Source organism: Eurypyga helias, unplaced genomic scaffold (genome assembly GCF_000690775.1).
Source record: "Eurypyga helias isolate BGI_N326 unplaced genomic scaffold, ASM69077v1 scaffold5106, whole genome shotgun sequence".
NCBI classification, from domain to species: domain Eukaryota; kingdom Metazoa; phylum Chordata; class Aves; order Eurypygiformes; family Eurypygidae; genus Eurypyga; species Eurypyga helias.
Window position 1 is genome coordinate 28,427 of NW_010258448.1, and position 21,133 is coordinate 49,559.

At 41.6% G+C, this 21,133-nt stretch overlaps 1 protein-coding gene across 1 annotated transcript in view; it reads right to left on the reverse strand.

The window, feature by feature from the left end:
- MGA (MGA, MAX dimerization protein) overlaps positions 1-21,133 on the reverse strand; it is a 48,670-nt gene that overhangs the window by 20,539 nt on the left and 6,998 nt on the right. Inside the window, exons 3-15 of the mRNA XM_010154327.1 lie at positions 20,909-20,996; positions 20,683-20,778; positions 15,792-15,920; positions 14,200-14,298; positions 12,723-13,372; positions 11,723-12,080; positions 10,544-10,767; positions 9,529-9,675; positions 9,048-9,120; positions 6,941-7,458; positions 5,136-5,433; positions 2,768-3,391; positions 1,825-2,142 (exon numbers count right to left, since the gene is read on the reverse strand). Coding sequence (XP_010152629.1) covers positions 1,825-2,142; positions 2,768-3,391; positions 5,136-5,433; positions 6,941-7,458; positions 9,048-9,120; positions 9,529-9,675; positions 10,544-10,767; positions 11,723-12,080; positions 12,723-13,372; positions 14,200-14,298; positions 15,792-15,920; positions 20,683-20,778; positions 20,909-20,996 — 3,622 coding nt within the window. The remainder of the gene's footprint in view (positions 1-1,824; positions 2,143-2,767; positions 3,392-5,135; positions 5,434-6,940; positions 7,459-9,047; positions 9,121-9,528; positions 9,676-10,543; positions 10,768-11,722; positions 12,081-12,722; positions 13,373-14,199; positions 14,299-15,791; positions 15,921-20,682; positions 20,779-20,908; positions 20,997-21,133) is intronic.

The window sequence follows — 21,133 nt, forward strand, 5'->3', positions numbered from 1 at the left end:
AATCCACGAGGTGGCTACTCTAAAACTAACAGATTTGACAGTAGGGTCTAGCATTAACCTTTTTAATCAAACAAAAGCACTGCAGTTAAAGTCCTCTGCATTTTACTTTCCCATGGACTGGAAAACAGGCAAATGGGTTTTTATAAAAGCTTTTACCCCTCCCCTCGGGAAAGACTTCCACAGATAATAGAACCATAGAATGGTTTGGGTTGGAAGGGACCTTAAAAGATCAACTATAGTTCCCACCCCCCTGCCATGGGCAGGGACACCTTCCACTAGACCAGGTTGCTCCAAGCCTCATCCCGCCTGGCCTTGAACACTGCCAGGGATGGGGCATCCACAGCTTCTCTGGGCAACCTGTCCCAGTGCCTCCCCACCCTCTCCATGAAGAACTTCTTCCTGATTTCTAATCTAAATCTCCCCACTTTCACTTTAAACCTGTTACCCCTTGTCCTGTCACTACAGGCCCTTGTCAGAAGTCCCCCCCAGCTTCCTTGTAGCCCCTTCAGGTACTGGAAGGGGCTATAAGGTCTCCCTGGAGCCTTCTCTTCTCCAGGCTGAACAAGCCCAACTCTCTCAGCCTGTCCCCATAGCAGAGGGGCTCCAGCCCTCTGAGCATCTTCATGGCCTCCTTTGGACTCGCTCCAACCAGTCAACATCCTTCTGATGTCGTGGACTCCACAGCTGGACGCAGTACCCCAGGTGGGGTCTCACGAGAGAAGAGTAGAGGGGCAGAATCCCCTCCCTCGACCTGCTGGCCACACTTCTCCTGATACAGCCCAGGATACGGTTGGCTTTCTGGGCTGCCAGCGCACACTGCTGGCTCATGTCCAGCTTTACATCTACCAGTACCCCCACAGAAAAAAACTATGACGAGATTACACCATTATATCCCAATCTTTTCCACATGAATCCTTCAGCAGCATTTCAGAACTCCGTAAAACAAGGAGGAAAAAATGCCACCACTGGCAATTAACTTCCATTGTACAGCAAAAGCCTTAAACTGCAAGGGAAGACAATGAACTCTTGGACTGATTCTTTACTACATCTCATGTATACACCTCAACTAAGGCACGGGGTTATTTTTTCTCCTCCCCACAGTTTTGACATCTGACGTGCTTGCCTCTCTCTTTTCAACACCACTCTACCTCCGTCTCCTCAAGACGTTTCTTTATAAAGGGAGAACAGAAGAAAAATCCTACAGAAAAGCAAACATGCATTTAAAGTGTATTGTTTATAAACATGTCTTGTTTACAAATATGCACAACTGTGATCAACACGCATCCTACCTATTTTCTGTCAGATGCCTACAATTTCTAACTCTTCCAACCTTGCCTTCAACTGTGTACTAGAGAAACAGCTGAAAATCAAATGCTTTCTTCTCACTCTAAGGAGGAAAAAACCCAGCATTTTTGCACTGTAGTGCAACATTCTATCTGCGTATCTGCCGTGAAATCCCTAACAAACCTGCCAACCACACAAAAACAGAGCAGCACATCCAATCAGACACAGGTAACAGCTCATTCTTTTTACGACAATCTCCAACAAGAATGATTTTTGAATAGCCAGATGAACACAGTTTCTTTTAATTATGACAGTAGCATGGACATGACTCCTCTGCCACACACATACCTCCTTTTGCCTCCTGCACAGAACTTCCAAATTCTGATGACTTAGCTATTAACCACACTTCCCGTATTTTAGACACACGGTATTTAAGCTCTGTTACATCTGAATAATTACACTATGTTCTTCACCTACTCGTGAAGAACCAAATGAGAATCTGTTCAAGTACAGACAAGAAAATAAGACTGGACTTGGTACCTGGATTGTGGAACATCACTGGCTGCACGCTGGGCTGGGCACCTGGCGTGCCGGGCTGGGGACCTGCAGCTCGAACCTGATGGAGAGGGACAAGCTGAATGATCTGCCCATTAGGGTGTCTGAAGAGGTTCGTACTCCCAGGGCTTCTGATAGGCTGAAGTACCATCCTCTGCTTTTGAGCAAGCTGCACGTTGTTCAGTGGCCGCAAAGCGGATGTCTGATGCACTGGTATCAGCAACAGCCGAGGTCCCGCACGTCTTTCTGTTCCAGGAGACAGCTTCTGGGGACTCTGACTTACAGCTTGTGAAGGAGCAGCTTCTGAAACATTTTAAAAGTATATAAAAATCAGCTTAAGACAACAGCCTCCAAATCAGGCATTATCTTTAATGAAAACAATCACAAATACTCTGGAAACAACTGCATCTTTTTAATTTTGTTTGAAAGCATCTCTGTCTCCTTATTCACAGAATGCACACAGAACCAACAAGGCCAGAACAGTCCTTTCCATGCAGTTCCATCGACATTTCTCAACCATGACTCAGAAGACTTCCACGTTAATGACGACAGAGTAATTCCATACCTACTTCTTGGACTCTACACCTACTGTGAAACTTGAGCAGGCGTAGCGGTAACTGTGCTATACATTTCTGCGGGCCAAGAAATTAGGTGAGCATTCCAGCTTATTTCACAGCAGTCACTGACCAGATAGCTACATTTTTTTTCCCCTCCTCAACCGGCTTAGGCTGGAATAAAACAAACAACTTAAGAGCTTACATTTCTTATCCTATTTTGGGAAGAAGAGTGATGCAAGGGAGTCTATATTTAAATTAGGTTCTGCAGTTGCAGACTGTATTCCAGCTATGAAGGAGACAGAATTAAAAAAAAAACCAAAACCCAAACACAGAAACGTTTGCAGCAATAGCCCAGAGCACCTAAGCCTCACCTCTTTTTGCATTCAGCAAAGGTCCCGAATTAATTCCTGACAGCACAATTGGCACAGAACCAGCAGAGGAAGTTGGTGTGGTCACCACAGATGCAGACATTGCAGTTGTTGTCAGTACAACTGTAGAAGTGGATGTTGTGATAACCGGAAAAGTGACAGTTGGTGTTGTCACTGCAGTTCCAGGGAATAACATGGTCGCTGCTGGTGCAACAATCCCTGTTGCTATTGTGTTCACAGTGGCAGTGGTGGATGAGGGAGTAGTGGAGGTGTTGATTCCAGGTGCTGCAGGTGCAGCTGTGACTGTACTTGCAGGACAGCAGGCAGGTTCATTAGCTTTTGTTGGGCTAGGAGTGGTCACAGTAGATGCTGCCACAGTGGTACTTTCCACAGTAACTGGAGAAGTGGTGGTGGCTGTAATGACCCCAGGAACGACTGTGCACTGAGCTGGAGACTGCCTTGAGGGAACCACGGGAGTGACAACCATTATTGGTGTAGGCTTGATACTGAACTTCTGCGGCCCTGACACAGGCTGGCAGGTATTTGATCCAGGAATCTTCTGCTCTAGAGTTCCGGCTTTGTTCATCACAAACTGTGTGAACACACCACCAGGTGAAGGTCGGGCAGCTGCAAATAAAAACTCGCAGGTCAAAATTTGAATAGATTTCCTCTTTGCCTTTCATAAGGTGCTAACAATTGTTATTTCAGCATGAATTTGAGCCTCCATTTTCTCTGCACCTTCTAATTAAATTGAAACCTTTATGGTAGTCCTGAATATGCCTTACATATTAGAAATAGGTCTGCTTTATTTCACTTTTATAGCTTTTTGTTGCACTTCTTCCTGGCCACACAAAATAATCAGGTCTTGAGGGGTTGTTCCTTACCGTCAAACTACGCACAGACCATTCTAATTACAGTACAGGAAGACACACACCTAAGTGAAATAATGGGCTCAAACTATTTTTTCCATGTCAAATTCTTCCTGTAACAGTGTGTGTCATCTTCCTCTTTTCACTGCTTCTTGGTTTTTATCCCCTTCCTACTGTAACCACATCTTACAACGCCATGAGAGAAAGGGGTGGGAGGGACTTTGCCACGTCCCCTTCTCATCACAGCGACATTCAGGCAACTGAGCACTGGATGGGGCAAATTTAATCAACAGGAAGTAATCACTATTGGCAAGACCCTTTCCCTCATCCCTTGCTCTTCAAGGAATCAGAATACTTCACCTACATCACTCCAGATGCCTACTGATGAGTACAACAGCATAGAGGTTACGGAGCAAGCCCAACCTAAATATTGCAGTTATTTAGGCACATAACATCTTTAACCCAGAATATGCTGGAACACTTAAATCATTCATCCAGCAATCACTTCACCCACCAAAGAAACACAGCCCACTCTTTAATATTGCATAACCACACACAATACTTGAAGTTTTATTACAGGACAAGAAAAACAACACACCCATTTACATGGCAATGAAAATTTAGGCAGAAAGAAACAAAACAACCAATCAGAAATTAAAGTTTTGCCAGGACACAGGTAACATCCTTTTCTCTTGCAAAGCTCCTTCAGATCTTTAACACGTGGGAACATGTGGATGGATACGAGATGATTTTTTTTTCCCCTCAGATCTTTAAACTAAAGCAAAATGTTTAAAGGCAATGTTGAAGGCAACTTTCTCTCTCGTCATGCTGGGGTAACCATTTCAGTACCAACTCAGACACAATGCTTCTTTCGACAGTCTTTGGTTTGGCTTTTGGTTTTGGTTTTTCACTCCAAGTGCTGACTAAATCCAACTCTGTTTAGCTTGTGAAATCCAGTGAGGTTACAGGCTGGTGTGGTTATTGGCTGCACACCTGTTGTTTCACTAATCCAGATTGGGACCATTTTGTCTTTCACTGCTGCTTCATGCATCTTTGTTGGTTGCAAGAATTCCAATTGTAAGTGCAACATCACCAGAAAAACTAACTGCGAAAAACCACAGATTAGAGTGTGATCCTTTACTCGCGTTACGTTAAAGCGATGTTTGATGAAAAGCAATTAGAATTCATAGTAACAAAGCTCTCAAAACAAAAATCCAAGTTTAACACTCAGCGTGTCTCCATCCACTCTTCTTGTTCTCTTGAAAATTAATGCTCTAGTAGCATTAATACAAGTAACTAACAGTCAACACCTGTAAACTTACTCTGAAGTGAAAACAAAAGCTTTCTGCTTTAAAGCAGTTACTTACTGCAGCGGCAGTTTAGGCAGGCAGTGCCGCTGCAGGCAGCACGCACCGTGGCACAGAAATCAACAGCAATGCTGTACACTCGCTTTTTACTTCAGCTTCACGCAATTCAAAACACAGTAATAAGTTCCAACCTACCTATCTGTCTCTGTGCTGGGACATGGGTTTTCAGAGTCGTCACAGTGGGGGTTGAAGTAGTGCTGGTGGAAGATGTAGTTTTGTGGGTTGATGTTGTGGGCACCCCGACTGATGGTGTCCCAGAAGCAGCTGCTTTAGCATTGGATGCTACCTTGGAGATCACAGCACTGAGGGTTGAGATATCAAGTACTGTGGGTTGCAGCCTGCCTGCGATATAAGTTGCTAGCTGATTGGAGGGATGTAATGCCCCCATCTTTCCCAAAAGCAGTTTGGCCTGAGGATACCTTTTATCATTAACCTGAAAAAAGTGGAAAAGGGAAATTTTGTGAAAATGATGTGAATTCACCACCTCTGGAGAGGCGTTTCATTCCTTGGGACTTCCAAGTGTCCTTTTTCAAAAAAAAAAAAAACACAAAAAACCCCACCATTGCAATTCAGAATGGGAATTCCTAGTTTCCCTACTGCCCAGGAGAACGTCAAACAACTCTGATTATCTATATCATACAGATGTTAGATGCTGCTCAGACTCTAACACAGAACCACAGAGTCCAAAGGAGCATGTGAAATCACTGAAATGGGATAAAGTGGACTTAGCACTTATTTCTCCTGTCCCTCACTTACACTACAGTCCTGAATAAAAACGTGTTCCCAAATTAGAGGGCAATTTTGAATAAAATTCTCAAACCTAATGAACACCTAGCATCACAGAAGAAATAATACTCAAGTTATATACATTGGGACAAAACTCTATAAAGAGCCTGTAAAAGCTTCATCAGCTTTTTTCTTATCCACATTGTCACTTGATACTGTAATTAAAGTACAATGAGCTGACTAACTCCAAATTCAGAGTTGCAGCAGTAACTGACCGCATGGGAAAGCAGAAACAGAACACCTTTCTCAACATCAGGCTTTATGCCTACTGGTCAATGGCAAGTTGTGGTAGTGCTGCATTTTACTTTCAGGTTGTTCGATAATAACTTCTACAAGCCAAATATGTTTAACACACTACTAAATAAGATCTTGACTCTTTTTATTGCTCAACTTCTGTTTAAAAAAATCTCACCCTATGTTTTTTCTGTCTACTAGCTTCTCTTCGTGAGGGTACCAGATCTGCAAAGGTATATAAAACCAAATTTTCCTCTTCTAATTCACATGCCTTCTCTGAAAGCGGTGTTAACTATAACCATGCGTATCCTTGACTGAAAAAGACCCTCATCCTAGCCCTACAGTTCTTACCACCAATTCATAATGCCAAGTTGGCAGCATGAAACTGCAGGGAAAGGACTCACTTTTGAACTTAGGATTATGAAGTCTCTTGATAGACAACGTATATTCTGCAAAAAGGATGCAGGCTATCAGTGAAGACTGACAGTAAGCTGTAGCAAAAAGCAATTTAATGTTTACGGTTCCATTTTAAAGTTTTGTCCCAGTGTACATTTACTCAGAAAATACTATTCTTGTGGCCTCTAACTGCCACTCATTTAGAAGTATTATCTATCAAATGCTTCTGTAGGGAGTTTTCCAAAGCACCAAAAAGACAGAGAAAGATTCTGTACTCAGGCTACCAAGGCCCAAATGGCCAAAAGGACAAGCTAAACTGTCTTCCAATCAGACTTCCTGTTATTGAGTCAATCTTGAAAGGAACAAGCTTATGGAGAGACTGGAAGGACACCAAATACTAAGAATCTCATCTGGACAAGCAAAGGACTAGGTAGACTAAAATTAGAGTGTTCTCCCCTTCAAGGAGTTCTGGGATACTGGATGAAACTGAATCTAATCTCCACAGTAAAGGCAGAGGGACCCACCTGAATCAAGTCTGAGGGGCTCATATTAGCTTTGGCTTTGCCGACGACCAGCTTTCCCACAGGAGAAGTCCCTGCATAAAAAGGCATGTCTTTGCCCCCATGCAACTTCTCCAGTTCATCCAATGTGTCTGCCTGCAAGAACTTTAGATTTTCTGGGTTTTCGCATGACGGCACTTCGCTATCAGGAGTCTCCAAGACAGATATCTCGGCCTTCTCGTCCTTGTCCCGGTAGGACGGCACTGAAATTTTCAGTCTGGATGAGTAGATGGGAGGTTGGTTCTCATCTTGGGCCGTGTGTTCCAAAGCCAATTCAATAATGAAGTTACCCACTTTGAGGCACTGTGGCGCGTTACTGTTGGTAGGCCGTGACAAGACGGTCAAGATCTTATTGTGATCTTCCTCCCAGTTGCAGTCAGAGATAATCTCGATAAGTTTGGTTGGTTCACCTTGAGGGGTGTGATGAACATGGGAGGTGGAGGAAGAGTCCCCCTCACTACGGGAAGACCACCAGCTTGTGTCTGAGAAAGAATTGAAATAGGTTTCTGCAATACTATGGCATTTTAATCACCTCGATATTCAAACACGCTTTATTCTGCCCACACCTCCACCCTTGTCTCAGCTCCAGGGCACAAGCGAAAGAACTGTTCAGCGCATCACCTTCCCTTGCACAGCTTTCACAAGTGAGTAAAACCTCACCGCAAAACTAATGGGGCTATTTCTCACAGTTCATTCCCTGCAGCCATACCATCTCAGGTTGTATCCCACTGCATCACAAGCTAAACAAAGCTGGGCTGATTCAGTACAAGGATGAAAACACGGATGAAACATCTCCAAGCAATGCCAACATGATCGCTGGTTATTCAAGAGGTGGCACTTTTCTCTTGGAGTCAGAAAAGGACCAGTGTCCTACAACGGCACGAGGGGCAAACACGCCACTAGCAGAACTGTCTTTTGCAGAAGATGTATAAACCGAAGCATGACCTTTTGTTGTCATTAAAAATCCAACATCACTTTTTGCAAAACCGTAAGGATGTTGAGCCCTGTGTCCTGGCCATTTTAATTTCACCTACCAATTCACTGGCATTTTCACCTAGTTGTATAATTTTTTTCCATTTCCATCCTTAAATGTAGTGTGCTGTTGTATACGTTAAACAGTGAAAAAATCCGTCTCAAAAAGGCAGCTCTGTTTCATCAGTGGATGACACAATGCCTCCAGTATACATCTCATTTTGAAGTTCAGAACATGACTTGGGCCACATCAGACTGAAGGAGAACACAGATGTCTAGCCTATTTCTTTACGAACTAGAAACTCAAACCCAGTAGACAGAATGCAGCAGAACTTCCATTCAACCCTTCAACTTGAACTACAAGAATTCAACATCAGCCAACTCCAAATAAATGTAGAGGCGCTTCCTTGTCCCATAGGGTTCTAAGTGGAGAACGTGAGGATCCCATCCTCACAGTACCACTTGGATATTTACTATTTCTTCAGTAAAAGTTCTAAAGTAATAATAAGAAGAAAAAAACCCAAAAAGGTAACAAACCCCCAGACAAACCAAAACCAGTAATCTCCATTCCATCCCCAAGTATCTAATACATCCCTTCTAAAGAAAATCTGCTGTGCAGTATTATCTTGTATTGCTAAACAAGCTACTGTAATACTGGCTATTTTAACCTCAGAGCAACAGCAAGTACTGGGTATTTAGCCTGGTGTATCTCCCACGTGACACACACAACTGCTTAAGAAAACAGGAAACTGTCAGCACATCATAAGATTTTTATTGACAACCCAGCAAACGGATTTTTGTTTCATTAATAGCTGCAAGTATTATCTTGTATTGCTAAACAAGCTACTGTAATACTGGCTATTTTAACCTCAGAGCAACAGCAAGTACTGGGTATTTAGCCTGGTGTATCTCCCACGTGACACACACAACTGCTTAAGAAAACAGGAAACTGTCAGCACATCATAAGATTTTTATTGACAACCCAGCAAACGGATTTTTGTTTCATTAATAGCTGCAACTTCTTTAAAAAATAAAGCCAACACAAAAATGTGGAACCACCAAGAGGTCGAATTATGTACACTTAAGAATCAGCTCTTACCTCCTGATTTATCGGTGGTTTTGTCCGTCTCAGAGGTTGCTTTCTCAGGAGACTGAAGCTCTGGTTCTTGCTCCTGATGGAGAGAAATGCAAGAAAAATATTCACCTCTCCCACACTAAAAACACATCACAAAAACTTGTTCATCATACCATCACCCTGAATTATAAACCATACGCTAATTTTGACAACATTACAATTTTCATCTTAGAACAGCTCTTTTAACAACGAACATTTAAGCGTTGCATAATCATGCATTTTGCAGCCAGGAATTTCCACAGACAAGACAATTTCTACCACAGCAACAAGGCAAGTCTACCAGCACTGCCCGGTGATTTAGGCTCCAGGCCCCACAACACTGTCACCATCAAATTCAAGTCAAGACCTCATGTCGCGTGGGTGTTTCTGGGGAAAAAATTTCTTCAACATTTTTAACATTTTTGCCTGCTGTATGATATGAGCCACTTACAGCGTGACTTCTTACCTTTATACTAGTACTAGAACTCTGTGAATCACTTCTGTCTTTTTGTAGCTTTCTGTCCCCTCTCCTGCGTTCATATGCTCGGACCCTTGCACAAGTCATCATACTTTCAAAGTACAAGTAGACTGGATCCTTGTCCTCCTCTCGAACCTACCAAAAAATAACCAGTAAAGAGAAGAAAAATTCTCCATTCTAAATTAGATTCATGAAACAGTTTTGCTTTCTAACAACACTGCAGCAGTAATGTTTCAATAGTAAATGCCAAAAGAGAGGTTTAGCATTTAAAGCTGAACCTGCCTTCTTCGTATCACGCAGCCTAGTCTACATCTTGGTTCCAAATTACATGTTCAAGGCAGGGGGTGGAACGGAACACCAACACCACCCTCAAAACTCAAATCCACTGATATACTCTTCTGAGTGGGGAAACACATGCAGGTGCCATACGTTGTTGAACATTATCTGGTATAGATTACATAGCAGTTCTAGTTGTTCTTCAGCCATAACTGGACTCAACTCTACGGCTGTTGTTGCTTTTGTTAGCTACTAAGGTGAGGGGAGAAGCAAAGGCAGATTCTTCCAACTTCAGCAGTGAAAGCTCAAAAAAGAACAAAAAAAAGACTCCAGAAATACACTGAACACTGTGTCCCAATTTTTTTTTTTTGCAAGTAATTAATTAATTAGATAGGCTACATTATGCAGCTAATAACTTTTACAAACATTACAGAACCAGCAATCATTTTGCCAGGAACAGCATATATAATTGCATTTTTTAAATGAGGCTATTAGTGCATCATAATCACCTCTGACCATCCGCGTATTGATACAGGTAAATTCTCAACGGAACACGGATATAGTCAAAGATTTAGTCAATTCATCCTAGCTTATCAGCGTTACCACGGGCAGCTGATCTCAGGCTTTCATCACACATTTAATCTAAAATGGTCCAGCACAGAAGCTTCTGGCAGTGTTTTCATTTTCAATACAAAGAAAAACAAACACATCTCTTTTCCTTTCTTACCACTGGATTGGGTTTAGGAGTATACACTCTGCCTGGTTTCATTCCACTGGAAGACCTATGCTTACTAGAAAGTAAGACTTCTGAGTTGGGCATTCCCGCAGACTTAACTGGCTCAGCAACAGATGGTGTTGGGATGTAAGTTGGCTCTGGATCTATTTCACCTTCTACTTTCACCCACAATGGACAATTCCTAATAGGCTGTTCTGGCTCCGACTCACAGATAGCTGGAAAAAAGATTGAAAAAGGAAAGAAAAAAATTAAAACCAAAACCTTATAAAAGAAACACCATTTAACACAGCAGTAACAGAAATTTTTGTTTGAGCCCAAGGCCTAGTCATGCAGCAATTGTTAGATCATATTCCCAGAAAATACTGTTGGTTGCTTTTCTTATCTCAAATTCTAGTCAAAAGTGACTGGGATTTGTCTGTAAGAAAGAGGAAAGGAAAATAAAAATTATTCTACACTGATTTTGTTTCTCATTTGTACAGAAAAACACTGAATAATCAGTCATTTTCATTGGTGCTGTACAATTAAGAACCCCCAAACACCCCCCAAAACCAGACTTTATACCACAGCTCTATGGAAGAATTCACTTATTCCTGTGGAACAGCAGATAACATGTTTGTTGTAGCTATTGCTAAAAGTATTATTAGCAAGAAACTGCAAGTGCAAATTCTTGGTCAGTTTCTACCCATTTGGGTTTCTGAGCATCCCACAGGCCAGATCTGAACCTACCCTAAATCACTCTATTTCCACTGAAGTCTGTGAACTATGCAGCCAGACACAGTAATTAAAACTACGGCTCTAGATACTCACTTGGTAAGAGGGTATCATAAGCACTATGACAGCAAAGATTGCCTACAGTGATAGCAGTAATTATTTAATTTCCTTAATGTTTGGAGAGTTGAGCAAGAGTGTAAATTATCAAACTCCAGCTATTTGATCACGATAATTAAGTAGTGCCCAAAATGCTGATCAGGTTAAGAGTTAAAAAAAAGGGAAAAGGTGTTATTTCCTGCTAGTCAGCTCTATGAAAGCAGATGTTGCAGACATCTCTTGGAATTCACTCCCAATTTCTGGATTTAGAAATGGCATCACTACTATGTCCTAATAAAATGCCCACCAGATAGCTGGTTTCTGCAAAGCTGTAAGTAATCCCTTTTGCCGAGCAATACTCACTGTATTCCACCCTTTTCCTCTTCCTCTTATCTTTCTGCTTTAGCTCATCTTCCTCCCCAACACCCTCTTCTTCCACATCTTCATCCTCTTGCTGTTCTTCTGGCGTTCCATACACCACAAGATTTCCACGCACAGCCTTTTTCATTATTTTCTTATGTTTTGATCCTCCCTTCACCAGCAACACTTTTCTCTTCAGGCACGTACAACCAAACATACAGTCTGGCCTGCGGCAGTGGGTAGGCTGACGTTTCTCCAGTGCTAGACTGGCACATATGCAACCCAGTCGACAGAAATCATTATTGCAAGGGGGTGCTCGTCGTCTTACTATTTTGTGGATAGGTTTGTTTTTGAGAGAAGCCTAAGAAAAGTTTCAAAGAAACACACACCTCAGTTTTTAGTAAGAGGAAATGTTAGTAAGATTAAAACAAGCTTATGTAAAATTGCTATTCAAAGTTCATTTAGAATAACCCCTCCAACTACATGGTTTACATAGGAAAATTTGTCATCTGCACTGAAAAAAAGACAGAACGGAGAAGAGTTTGCATTTGGAGACTTCTGAGGGGCAATCCGAGACAATTAACCCCTCTTGGTAATAAGCAGGATCTGAGAAAGCAAAAGAGATTATCACGTGACAACCAAGTTACATGACCAAGATTATTTTTCAGTTAGTTCAACTGAAAAGAAGTGACGGATAGTCAGGAAATGCAGTTACTGAATAGCAACTGCATTATGCCGAATTTTTAATGGTGAGAATTCGAGATAACTCAAATTATTAATGACTCCTATCAACACGCTGTTATCACAATTAGTTTTACTCACACAGTGCTAAGTCAGCACTTCTCATCTTTCACTGCAAAGACTACACGGCAAAGGAACACCGTGCTCTGTTGTGCCCCTCAGCAGCTCCAGTCTCCTTTTCTGCATTGACGTGCAACATCACTAACTGCAGAGACTTGGGAAAGCAACAGTACAGAAAGGAAAGAAACTATTACAGATCTACCTGAGCTGTAAGCAGGGTCGACAGAGAGATGTCTGCTCGCTCTTCTGTAATGTAGGTCCGTGGTTTGCCATCCCAGAGAGCACAGTCTTCCAAGTCCATTAACTTCACTTGAGATTTAGACAAACCTGGTACCCGAGCTACTTGTTGCTGCTGTGGTGCCTGGCGCAAACTAATCTGTTTTGGAAGTAAGTTTTCATCCAGAGATTGCACCAAGACACTATCTGCTTGGTTTGTCAAACTGGTATTTGAGACTGACTTGGCAGCCTTTTCCCCTGATGCTGAAGAGTTCTGTTTCTGCTTTGCAGGAAAAGGTGAAGGCAGTATAGGCTTGTAAGATGACTTCCCTCTACCATTTGTAGACGTCTGTCTGTTCTGAGCCTTTGTCCTTCTAGAGGTAGATGACAGAGAAACAGGCTTGAATGTGTAAGATGTTGATGGAATTACGGTGGACTGCTTCTTTAAAACGCTATCAAGCGTTCGCACATAGCTTGTGCTCTTAGTGGGAAGCTGATAGACCACAGGAGAAGTGGGAGCGCTGGAAGAGAATCCCATACTCGTTTCCATCAACTTCCCTTCATTTTCCAGGTACTCATCCAGCTTGTCGCTACAGAACGCTGAGCGATTCTTCAAGGAACCTTCTGAACTGCCACCTAAATAAATAAAGAGCACTTTAACTAGCTCCTGGGAAAGCATGCCAACAAATCTTACAACAGTTAAACAATACAGAAGAGGTAAATACCTCTCCAACATTATATGCAATTCATGCCAAATGTAATCTACCCTGAAACACGATCAGCTGTCTGAACAGCAGTTTCTGTGGAGATTTTACAGGTGTACTCGTTCACAAAAGGAGTAAGCCTTCAACAGGCAGTGCTTCCGCGCAGCTTCCTTTTTCCTGAACATCTAGCCTACCTGCTACACCACAGTACATCTGGAATATCCCAACACAACATTGCATAAAGTGCAGAAGGTACAATATAAATGTTTAATTTTAATATAAAGTAAACATTGGAAAATTGCCAAATACCCATTTCTCCCCCAGGCAGATCAAAGTAATCACGTATGTAAAGAATATCAACTCTACCTGAGGTTACAAATACACGAATATAAATAAAAATTATTCCAGTTCATTAAGGTCCCCAGAGCAACCAATTCTGGAATTAACCATACTTCCAGGTAAACTCAAAACTGACAAACAAAACCAAAAGCATTACAGCTTTAACTTCACTCAAGACTTCAGTGGAAAACAGAAAACATGTATTTTTATCTTACTAAGAGTTAAGTTTTTCTCTCATAAACCTCCATTCTGACCATGGAAGAAGTACAAAAAATTTCTTTATTCATAACAATTTCAGCATTAAAAAAAAAAATGGCATTAAGATGCAACAATTACCAAATTGCAAGATCTACGGAAGGCCAAGAAAAAGGCCACGTGTTGGAAATACATACACTGATCTCTTTCTTTTCTATTTTTTACCTTCACTTCTAGAAGCACTGTGAAGTTTCCCTCGCCAGCCTTTGATTTTTGTGAAATCATTTGTCTTTCCTGTCCTGGAAACAAAAGGAAATCCGGTATCTGGAAAAGAAGAAAGCTAGCCTTAGCTTATGAACCAGGATTGAGTGTATCAATGTCCTAGCAAACTCAAAACAAACAAAAGTTTCTTTTCAGGAGTAGATGAAGAGCAGTAGATCAAGAGGCTGAATAACGAGACTTGCTTTTTACCTTTTTGCTTGTTTGTTTTGGGGGTTTTGGGGAAGAGGTTTTGTTTGTTTCTTTTCTCTTCCACCCCACCCCACCCCCACCCTCAATTTAACAGACTACTAGAAAACAAGCTTCCTGTAGAGTTCTGCTGTATAGCCATGCCATATAAAAGATGTTTTCTCCCCTATTTTTAGTTTTGGTCTCCTTAGCAATGGTGCAAGCAGTTGATGCCAAAACTCAAAACAGGCAAAACAGCTAGTTCGTAAGCTAAAACGGAACAGGCGGGTTTTGAGCTGATGCTACCTCTCTCAGTGAGGAAAGTAATTTTAGTCTCCCCCTTCAGTTGAACCAATGACTTTTATTCTAAGACCTATAGAAACATCATTTAATGTCTGCTGTTCTGTCAAATTCAGCTGAGTATCAGTTAGGGGTAGAGACAGGGAATAATCACAGAAGGCAAACAGCGACATCTCTGTCAAGTTATCCATCAACTCTGGGAGCTAAGCTGGAATGTAAAAATACTAATAGGGATCCATCTGGCTTTTCTACATGTTGCTAGGCTAGAAATGCTGCGTTTGACACTGGGCTGACTGAAGTCTCCTGAACTGAATCTGCCTCTTTTGCCGTATGAACGAAGCTGAGATACAACGTCTGCCCCCTTATCAGCTTCCAAGGGCAGCAGATTAAGGAAGACACAGTAATCAGAATATTAAAGTAGGAAAAATAGGTAAGTAGGAGAAACATAAGCACCCCTATACTTTGTCCAACCAGTTTATTATTAAAAACAGATTCTATCAACAGTACTAGAATCACATACCACAAGAAATGCACTTGTTTGAGTACCAACCAAGTTTTAAAAAGCACAATTGGTCAGCAGTTTTTTAATAAGTAGTTATCATAAAGTTATAGGTTAGCCCCCAAGTGGCACCTCAAGCTCTTCTTCTAGAAAGTTCTCACACTCAGCTCTGCAAAAGACAACTTTTGTTCTGCAGGTGAGCAACATCAGAGAAACGTAGATTGCTTAGGCTTTAACCAAGCCACTTGAGAGTAGTTAATGTGTGTATTTACATCTAGAAAATCCAGCTCCGACAGACAAAACATGCCCCTATAAAGTAAGCTAGACAGATACTATTACTGGATCACAACCATTGCAAGAAGGAAAGCTAAAGACAACCTGGCCAGAATTACTCAGGACTCCTTGGCCAGCTGCCACGTAACGATTTAAGGAAGTTCTCGCATTGTACCATTTTGATACTGCATGGATCTCTCTAAGATAACAAGTGCAACCAAATGGCCATTCCCTCCATCTGATCATTGATGATACAAAGGTCATGCTTGAGATTTCAGCAAGCCCATATTATACCCACCTGGAGAATTGGGATTGGTTCCTGGATAGCTCCACATAGAGTAATTTGAGTAGGAAAGAGGAAGCTGCACACCCAAGTATTTCAAATCAATGCTCATTGTTGGGTCCACAGAATTCAACTTCAGTCCCACTACAAGAGACAAGGATCAGTAAATGTATCAAGGCAGCAGGATGTTAGAAAAAGGGAAGTCAAGATATTTACTAGACAGTAAACCAGTAAATCATATACAGGCTTTTTTAGCATTCATCTACCATTTTAAGAGGCCTGAAAATGCAGCATTAGTGACTAGAACTGTTACTTACACTGGATTTGCAGCAGGGTATGAATTAAAGAGTATTTCAGGGTATATGAAATAATAACTAAAAAAACCCCATACTTTTCATAGTTCTCTTGACTACTACTGAAGTTTCCATGGAAATTTATCAATCAAAGTGCCAGTGTTGTAGTAATTCTCACAACTTCTTCGTTCATTTTTTGAAGAGGTTAGCACCATTTATATACTTGAAAGGCTATTTATTGTCTGAACCAACCCGGCTGACCATTTGGTATTTCATATCATGACAGAAATTATCAATCCCTCCAGTGGCACTTACACACCCTTCTCTACTGAAACCTATTGAGCAAGAACGTAGGCCACACACAATTCACTTTCAACCAGTAGTAAGAGACAAGAGCAAAACACATATCAGTTCTCAAAAAGTATGTGTGCATGTTGTAAAAATTATGACATAGAACAAGTTGTATTCAGACAGCACTCTCAGGACTAGTTACTAGTTCATCAAATAATTCAGATCTCAGTAGGCTTCCCCCCCCCCCCCCCCCCCGGCTTGGCAGTTTACAATAAAATCTTTTTTTTTTAAAGCAGGGGAAAAAACAGCTATAAAGAAACTAAACAACACAAATTGTTGATGCCACCACAAATACTTAACTGCCTATAACATCTTCCTTCATCAACTTCCCCAAAATACTCAAATTGAAAGACTTTACTCGGTCACAAAAGCTACTCTTATCCATGGCAAAACAAGTATAGATACAGAGATGCTGAGACAAAAAAGCTGCTAGATTCTACTAGATTGGACATGCTGCCTTTTTCAGAAAATAGTATTACACTGAATTTGAGAAATCCCTTGTCAATCAAATTCAGCTCAGTCTGTAGTTGAGAACATCTATTTTGATTTTTAGCTATAGAAACCTACAAGTGTTGCTCCCGTTGCCAACAACTCTGAACTTCACATACTAAATATGTGAGTTTTGAAACTGTAAATGTATGACTTGCCAAGGCTCAAGACACAGAGTAGCACTGCACACACAGCAGAAACCTTGTGTTGGCGGCACACATTTATGTTCCAAGGTGGCAACCTGATTACTGGCCGTCAAAAAACAATTGACATGGAACAAATCTCAGACATGGCTATTTACATGGATACTGTTATCAAAAACGGTCTAGTCAGATACAATTTTCAGATCTACGTCGGGAAAATCAGCAGCAATCAAGACAAATCAGCATTCTGTATAAAAACACGTCACCTGCCAAATGTCAAGATGGTATCCTTTTCAAACTCTATTTAAAACAAATGGAAAGAGTACACATTTTATTTTTCAGGAATTACTCTGGTCATCTTCAAAAATAAGCCTAGCTTTGTTTACCGCTCAAACAAATATAAAAACATCACCCATAGAGAGAATCAATTATTTCAGTTTAGGATGATGAAATAAACACACAGACAAAAAAAAAATAAACCAACCACACAACCATACCACACACAAACAAACAACAAACAACCACCAAACACGAGAAGGACTCCAGCAAGTGTGACATGGAACGAATGCAAACAGCCTGAAGACAACAAGCAGTAACAATAAGTATAAACTTCAACATAAGAAGGATATAGACCGGTGGGAGCAAGTCCAGAGGAGGCCACAAAGATGCTCAGAGGGCTGGAGCACCTCTGCTATGGGGACAGGCTGAGAGAGTTGGGGTTGCTCAGCCTGGAGAAGAGAAGGCTCCGGGGAGACCTTATAGCCCCTTCCAGTACCTGAAGGGGCTACAAGGAAGCTGGGGGGGGCTTTTTACAAGGGCCTGTAGTGACAGGACAAGGGGTAACGGGGTTAAATTGCAAGTGGGGAGGTTTAGATTAGATATCAGGAAGAAGTTCTTCATGGAGAAGGTGGTGAGGCACTGGGACAGGTTGCCCAGAGAAGCTGTGGATGCCCCATCCCTGGAAGTGTTCAAGGCCAGGCTGGATGAGGCTTTGAGCAACCTGGTCTAGTGGAAGGTGTCCCTGCCCATGGCAGGGGGGTTGGGACTAGATGGTCTTTAAGGTCCCTTCCAACCCAAACCGTTCTGTGATTCTATAGAGACATCACCATACGTGACGTGAACTATCATTCCTATTAACTTCTCTCATCCTGAGTATTGCTAAATTTCAGTTGCTGCAATCAAATAGCAGCAAATGAAAAACCATCTCCTTCAGAACTTTCTCCTCTACATTAGATGCAGCAGCTAAAAATGAAATAGGATGCTTGACAACGCCTTTAATTTTTGGGAATATAATAAAGGATTTAAATTAGCTAAGATAGAAGAGGAATCCCATAGAGGAATTCCGGTTCTCCAGCAGGAGCTTTCCTTCTGATATGCTGAAGTTGGATTCCCTTCTTTCTGAAGCACCTTCTTCCTACAGTCCTGGCAACTATGATCTAGTCACCTCAATCACCTTTTCTTTACATTCACAAATCAACAGCAATTGAGGGGCTCAGGTACAGCTCCCAACACATCATCAGTAAATCTCAGAAAGAGACTCAAGCTTCTCAACTACATGTTCTAAAACCAAAAGCAGAGTTAACATCAAAATTGCCATGTTTATTTCCCATACTGCGGTGAGGACAAGAAAGCCAGTAAGGTGCTGAAAAATGGCTGAAAGCACTCTTAGAAACATGCACTTCATATCCTCCAGACAGAAGAAAGCCATGTCTCTTTGCCTTTTCTGTAGGTGACAAGGAGGTCTTAGTCCTGATCTGTGGCCATGAAATTTTGGAGAGTATCAGAATCAAGAAGGCTAATGAGACTGCACCAAGCTCCAAGATGTTACTTAGAATTAGGATGTCTGGGAAAAGATACAGCCCTTAAGCTTGGCCTAGAGGCATTTCCTCAGCTGCCTTCTTGTGTCTTACTGATGATATTGTGGGGAGAGAGAAGGAGGGGAAAAAACCCCAACAATCCCTCTCTCCAATAACAAAACTGCATTCCTTCCCCAGTCTCAAGTCAGCAACGGAGGGCAACAGATCTGTAACTTTTTGGAAGCTGAAACTAATCTGAATAGAGATTGATTCCAGTTCACATGCTGCACCTAAAGCCTAACTACAGAAATAATATACTGTAATTCACTTCACAGATCGAATTACATCTGTATCTGCAGTAACGCTCTTGCTGCAAATAGTCTTCGCATAACTTTTTCAACTAAAATTAGACAGGTGAGAGTCATTCTCTACACTGCTGAATTACAATTTCACCATTTAACAGGCTCAGCAGATTACCATCCAACACTGGAGAGGACAGTCACAAGTGTTCAAGAAAGTCAAAACCCTTCAGATTGTTTTTCTCAGCCTTATGCTTGACTTTCCTTGTACATTTTGTAGTACCTGTGAACTGCCCAACACTCTTCAGAAGGTACCTCACGCTTCACCACCACTCATTTAGAAGCTGGAGGAAAAGCACGTGGGTTTTATACTTTCCCAGCTTCAGGATCATCTCATAAGTAAAACAGCCTTCGCTAGTGTTATGGCTGACAACATACTCTAAGTTTATTGTGCTTTTCTCTCTACTACCCTCCTTATGGCTGCTTTGCAAGTGGAAGACAGCAATGTCAGCTCAACACTAGCAAGATGTTCAGGCATCTCTTTAAGCGGTTGCACAAAAACTGCCAGGTCAGTTCTCATCATACCCTGCACATAAAGCATTCAAGCTAATCCAAGGTTCTTCAAGTAGAAGCTCTGTGAGAACCTAAAATAGCTAGAATCAGAGTCAAGACCATTATTTGAAGTCTCAATCCCTACAGCATTACAGTTGTATGTTTGAAAAATCCCAGGTCAGAACCTCAAGAGCACGAGGTATTATGCTTCCATTCAGATGAGTTTCTTCATCGTCTGCTCTGATGCCTATGTTAACGCCATCAGTCTCTATCAGACTACTCTTGCTGAAGACTAAACATCAGCAGCAGAGAGAGCGCTAAGTTCTGCTGTGTTGATCCTTCACTTTCTTCCACCTGACCTCAGGACAGCATTGTACATAAATGAAAGATCATAAGCTAGAAGTACCCTCTTATGTGGCTGGTGAACCTGGATCTACAGTGACTCAAAGAAATAGACTCAAACATCGCAAATGTAGTCTTAGTTAAGTGCTTCTTGATCTCCAGCTCCTCTACTACCAGGAAAAGGCTATCTTCTGTGGAGGAGTAAAATCCTCCATCTGCTCTCTGCAAGGATTAGCTCATCATAAAACAGGCATGGCATGGCCTGAAGTTTGAAGGCTCACCACCTTCTGTAAGAGACATACAATGACACACAGACTCTTGCTCTGCTGTTGCAGATTCAGGAGGCATCTTTTGCCTCCTCCACCTCTCCTAGTCTACAACACGAATGGGTAAAAAAACCCCATCTTCATTGGCTACCCAAAACTACTTTTAAAGCCTCAAAGAAAAAAACTGGCTCAGATGTCAGAGACTGTCTCTCCTTGCCCTAAGTGGCAAGAGGGAAACAGTTAGTTTCAAATAAATTTCCTTTCATACCCTCACACTGGTATATAAACACCTGTATGCTTTCCTGCCTTGGAAAAAAATAACCAAAACCAGATCCCAGATAACCAGATGCAACTTCATGTACACTGTCCGCTTACCTTCCTGAAGGCTAGGATGTATTACTTGCTTGTGCCTCAAGGTCTTCAGCTCTTCCATCAACTCCTTTTCCAGTACTTGTATTCTTGCTTGACAATCTACTCAAAAAAATCAAGAGAGCGTATGAAAAACATTTGCAATGCAAAAAATTAAGCACATTTTCCAGTGTGTCTTTACAATTTCCCTTATTGCAGGGAATCGCCACTTACAAAAAATACAAAAATGTACCTGGATCATTTGTAGTCAACAAGGGAGCCTGAAGATTCTGAGACTCTTCTCCTCCGGTTCTATCAACAGTGTGAATGTCAAGAGCTTCCTACATACATAAAGAGCCACGAGTAAGTATAAGATGCCTTAAAACACTGACTTAGATACAAACAAGGCCACATCAAAATATCACTACAATATTCAAAACAGGACTCTAGACCCCACTGTTTCTCTCCAAGCTGCTAA